We start from the raw sequence: 3,481 nt of genomic DNA on the forward strand, positions 1-3,481 counted from the left end.
GCCCTTGGCTCATTGCCGGGGACCTTAACCGTGTATGTGTATGTTGCCAAATTCACAGGAAGACTGGCAGGGCTTCGCTCTCTGAAATGAATCGGTATAACGACAACTGGATTAGACAAATGCAAACACAAGATATTCCTCTGTTGGGCAGAGATTACGCCTGGTATAGTAATGCACAATCCTCCGATCCTTACCATAATTGATGTGAGTCTTTATTAGTGCTGATTGGGGACTTTGTCTCTACCGAACTCAACCTTGCATTGCTTGACTCAAGTAAATTCTGACCATTTTCCTCCTATATTGGAAGCTTCCACCACTATTCAGAGGGCAAGTTTGTTCAGGTAAGAGAGTAATTGAAAATCCTGATGCTGTTTTGCTGACTTGGTTAGTTCTGTTTCTGTCTGGGACTTTCAGGTTAGCCAGTCTCATGCAGCAGCAATTCCGTCTACCAAGCTGAAGCGTCTGATAAGTACGATATCAAAATGCAAAAGGAAGTTGACACCGGAAAAGGTTCGCAGGTTCTTTGCTTGCCTGCTTATCATGCAAAGGATCAAAGTGAGATACGTGCTGAAGCAAGGCAGCAGGATGAGGGGTATTCTGAATTTAGTAGGCATTGAGTTAAGTGGCAACGAGGAGCTGATTAACGTCTCCAATTTGTGTGGCACGCAATATTAGCATATGAAGCGAAGATCTTGGACTTTGGCGGCTACAGCTATTTTCTGGACTATGTGGCTCACCAGAAATCGGTAAGTTTTCGACAACAATTGGGTTCCCCTGGTGATAATCGCGGAACAGTGTCTATGCAGACAGGACCAAGCTATGGCACATAGAACTCGCGGGGCGGAGAGACGTTCTGTTCAGAGTTGGCTTATATAGATGATCAGGGAGGCAAAGGTAATACGATTGCATGAAATGAAACCATGGTTTATACAAGATGCAAAGTCCTCTACACATTGATAGCATCAGCTAATACAATGTCCTCTACACATTGTACAGAAACTGCGTCAATTAATTTGGATAGGAGGGAGTAGAATTATTCCTAAAACCAAGCCCCTGCACAGTAATGCATCATCGTTGCAACCTCATCTACAACATTCAATCATCATCACAGAACATCAAACCGTGCACCCTGTGCGACTCTCCTGGCAAGGTACTTCTTAGCATTCTTACGGGCAAGATCCCAGTACATAGCTCTTCCCTCGGGCGTTAAAGTAAGCATATTGCTATCCACACCTCTCATGACTGGATCTATGACCAAGGCCTGAAGCCTGGTGGAGTTATCTGCAACATGAGCTGCAAGTTCAATCTCACCCCGGGCCCCATGGAACCCTGTGATGAGCACCCTCTTTAGATGACCGTGGCGACACGGAGGAAGGCTCCTGATAGGTAACTTCTCAAAGTCATTCAGCGGAAAGGAGCGGCGCTGAAACTGCATAGATCAAGATTAACATTAGCATTTTATTCTTGTACAGTGGCTTGTTCAGTCACAGAGAATAATATAGGAGGGATAAGATGATGATAACTTACATGTATATCTCACTCTTCTAGTAGAGGGGCAGCTTTGAGAAAAGAAGCCAAGGAGAGGAGATTGTCCTGACCAGAAAAATACAACCTCAGCTGTAGATACTTCAGATGAGAAAACTTGGTCACACCCTCTGGCAAGCAAAATACCTACAAATGCAGGTTTAACCAAGTGAATAGATGTGAGGGGGGTGTAATCATAGCATCAGAGTGATCGAGCAGCAAACCTTCAATGTCATGCATGCACTCAGATTCAGGTTCTGTGCATGGGGCATCGCTCGGGGAAGTTCGGTAATGGCATGCTCTAGCGTTAACGAAGGAAAGTTCATTTCCACATGTCCTAGTTGCAGACTTTCACTGAGATCAAGAGGTACCATAAATCCATCATACACAAAAGTTCGGAGGTTCTTGGAGATGAAGTGTATTTTGTTTATGCAACTGTGCGCCACGTGCAAGTGTTGCAGACGCGGAAGTAACACCCTTATGTCATCATGCGGATGGCACATAGCGATGCTTAATCTCTCAAGATTGGAGCAACTTGACAGAACAAGCTGAAGATCATTTGAAGAGACATCCACACTTCTTAGATCAAGCGCTTTGATGTTTGGAAAACCACTAAAGTTGGGTCGTGCTTTAAGTGATACGAAGCTGAGACGAATTGCCTCAAGGCGGGACATGCTTTGCTTGTCGAAAAGCTCAAACGGGAACGGATGTTTGCAGCATCTTGAGTCCTCGGGCTCCAACTCAATTGCTAGATTCTTTGCCCGTGACAAGACAGCAAATTTCACCCAGTTATTGAGATGATCAACTAGCAGGTTGTCGAATGGGAACTTGATCTGAAATTCTTCAACAGCCGTAGCACCACACTGCTTCAAGACAGCATTGACACTTGCAATGAAAACCCGCGCGCGCTGCTCTTTGCTGGAAGTAGTACTGTTGGCACACATCGTGGCAGCATCAAAACTTAGATTAGGGCATGATGTCCATGTGTGTCTCCACTTGGTTGAAAGAGTGCTCGTCCGAACAATTTCATCAGGGGCAGCTTTGATAGGATCAAGCATAGGACATCCTGAAGCACAACCATGTCAGGAGAAGCAATTAAATTTCTGGCAACACACACACATAAACAGATTTTGTTACAACAGAATATCATCAAATTCATGTTCGTTTGCTGATTTCTTTTGAGAGAGAGAATGACATATTGTTTTTTCTGGTTATTTTGGAGTTTATTACTCAGCTGTTTTTGATAGAATCTAAGTAAACTGGCGATAAATCACAAGTCACGCGCACTGAATACTACTATTACGTGGTAGATAAAAATGCACACCTGTGGAAGGCTTTGGAACGGATCGTTGGATTGTTGTTTCTTGGTGGAGGCTGGTCTGTCCTGTTGCTGTTTCTTCGTGGAGACTGATCTATCATGAGAAAGCTTTGCTCTCTTACTTCTACACATTATAATGGTACGATCTTGGCCGCCTAATCTGAAATCTGCAAAATTAGTTAGTTCAGACCCGATTATATGGAACCTCAGTGTTTTTTTTTTGAGAAACACATAGTTGGTTGGAGGTAGATAAATTCGGACCCTGCCGCTTACCTGGCGAGTTGGTGCGGGCGCTGGTCGTGAGATCCACCTGCGTGCAGGCAGAGATCCTGGAGTTAGAGCACTGGCTGGCTCCCGCATATATGGGCTGAGGATTGAAGGTTTCCGACTAGGGAACGAAATATCTTCTCGTATCGTTATATTTATATATATATTTATTTTATTATATATCATACTCGAAAACGGTCACTCCCGGCCGGCGAGCGACGCCGTTTTTCCAGGCCAGAAGACGGCCATGGGTATCGCGTATGCACCACACGGCTCCGCCTCCTTATCCACCGTCATCCTTCATCCGTTGCGACGCAGTTTTCCATCCATTCGGTGCGCCTACGCGCCTCGGCCTTCAAGTTTGAGCCAACG

General features: G+C 45.0%; 1 protein-coding gene across 2 annotated transcripts; it reads right to left on the reverse strand.

Moving 5' to 3' along the window:
- Nucleotides 1-890: 890 nt before the first annotated feature.
- LOC119327363 (F-box protein At5g03100-like) lies at nt 891-3,268 on the reverse strand. Of its 2 annotated transcripts, none has more exons than XM_037600480.1 (5): nt 3,116-3,268; nt 2,849-3,009; nt 1,749-2,590; nt 1,528-1,671; nt 891-1,429 (listed from the first exon to the last, which is right to left on the reverse strand). In XM_037600480.1, the coding sequence occupies exons 3-4, from the start codon at nt 2,580-2,582 to the stop codon at nt 1,537-1,539; spliced, it is 969 nt and encodes a 322-aa protein (XP_037456377.1). In that variant the 5' UTR covers nt 2,583-2,590; nt 2,849-3,009; nt 3,116-3,268; the 3' UTR covers nt 891-1,429; nt 1,528-1,536. The 2 variants fall into 2 exon arrangements, with proteins under 2 accessions (XP_037456377.1, XP_037456378.1); XM_037600481.1 differs by having other exon boundaries at nt 2,849-3,002; nt 3,116-3,251.
- Nucleotides 3,269-3,481: the final 213 nt, after the last annotated feature.

Source organism: Triticum dicoccoides, chromosome 7A (genome assembly GCF_002162155.2).
Source record: "Triticum dicoccoides isolate Atlit2015 ecotype Zavitan chromosome 7A, WEW_v2.0, whole genome shotgun sequence".
Classification (NCBI taxonomy): domain Eukaryota; kingdom Viridiplantae; phylum Streptophyta; class Magnoliopsida; order Poales; family Poaceae; genus Triticum; species Triticum dicoccoides.

Bases quoted from the DNA above. Each gene is read 5' to 3' on its own strand.
- LOC119327363 (XM_037600480.1), bottom strand. From the start codon at position 2,582: ATGCTTGATCCTATCAAAGCTGCCCCTGATGAAATTGTTCGGACGAGC. The intron at 1,672-1,748 runs GTTTGCTGCTCG...CTGCATTTGTAG, and splicing joins GTGCATGCATGACATTGAAG to GTATTTTGCTTGCCAGAGGG.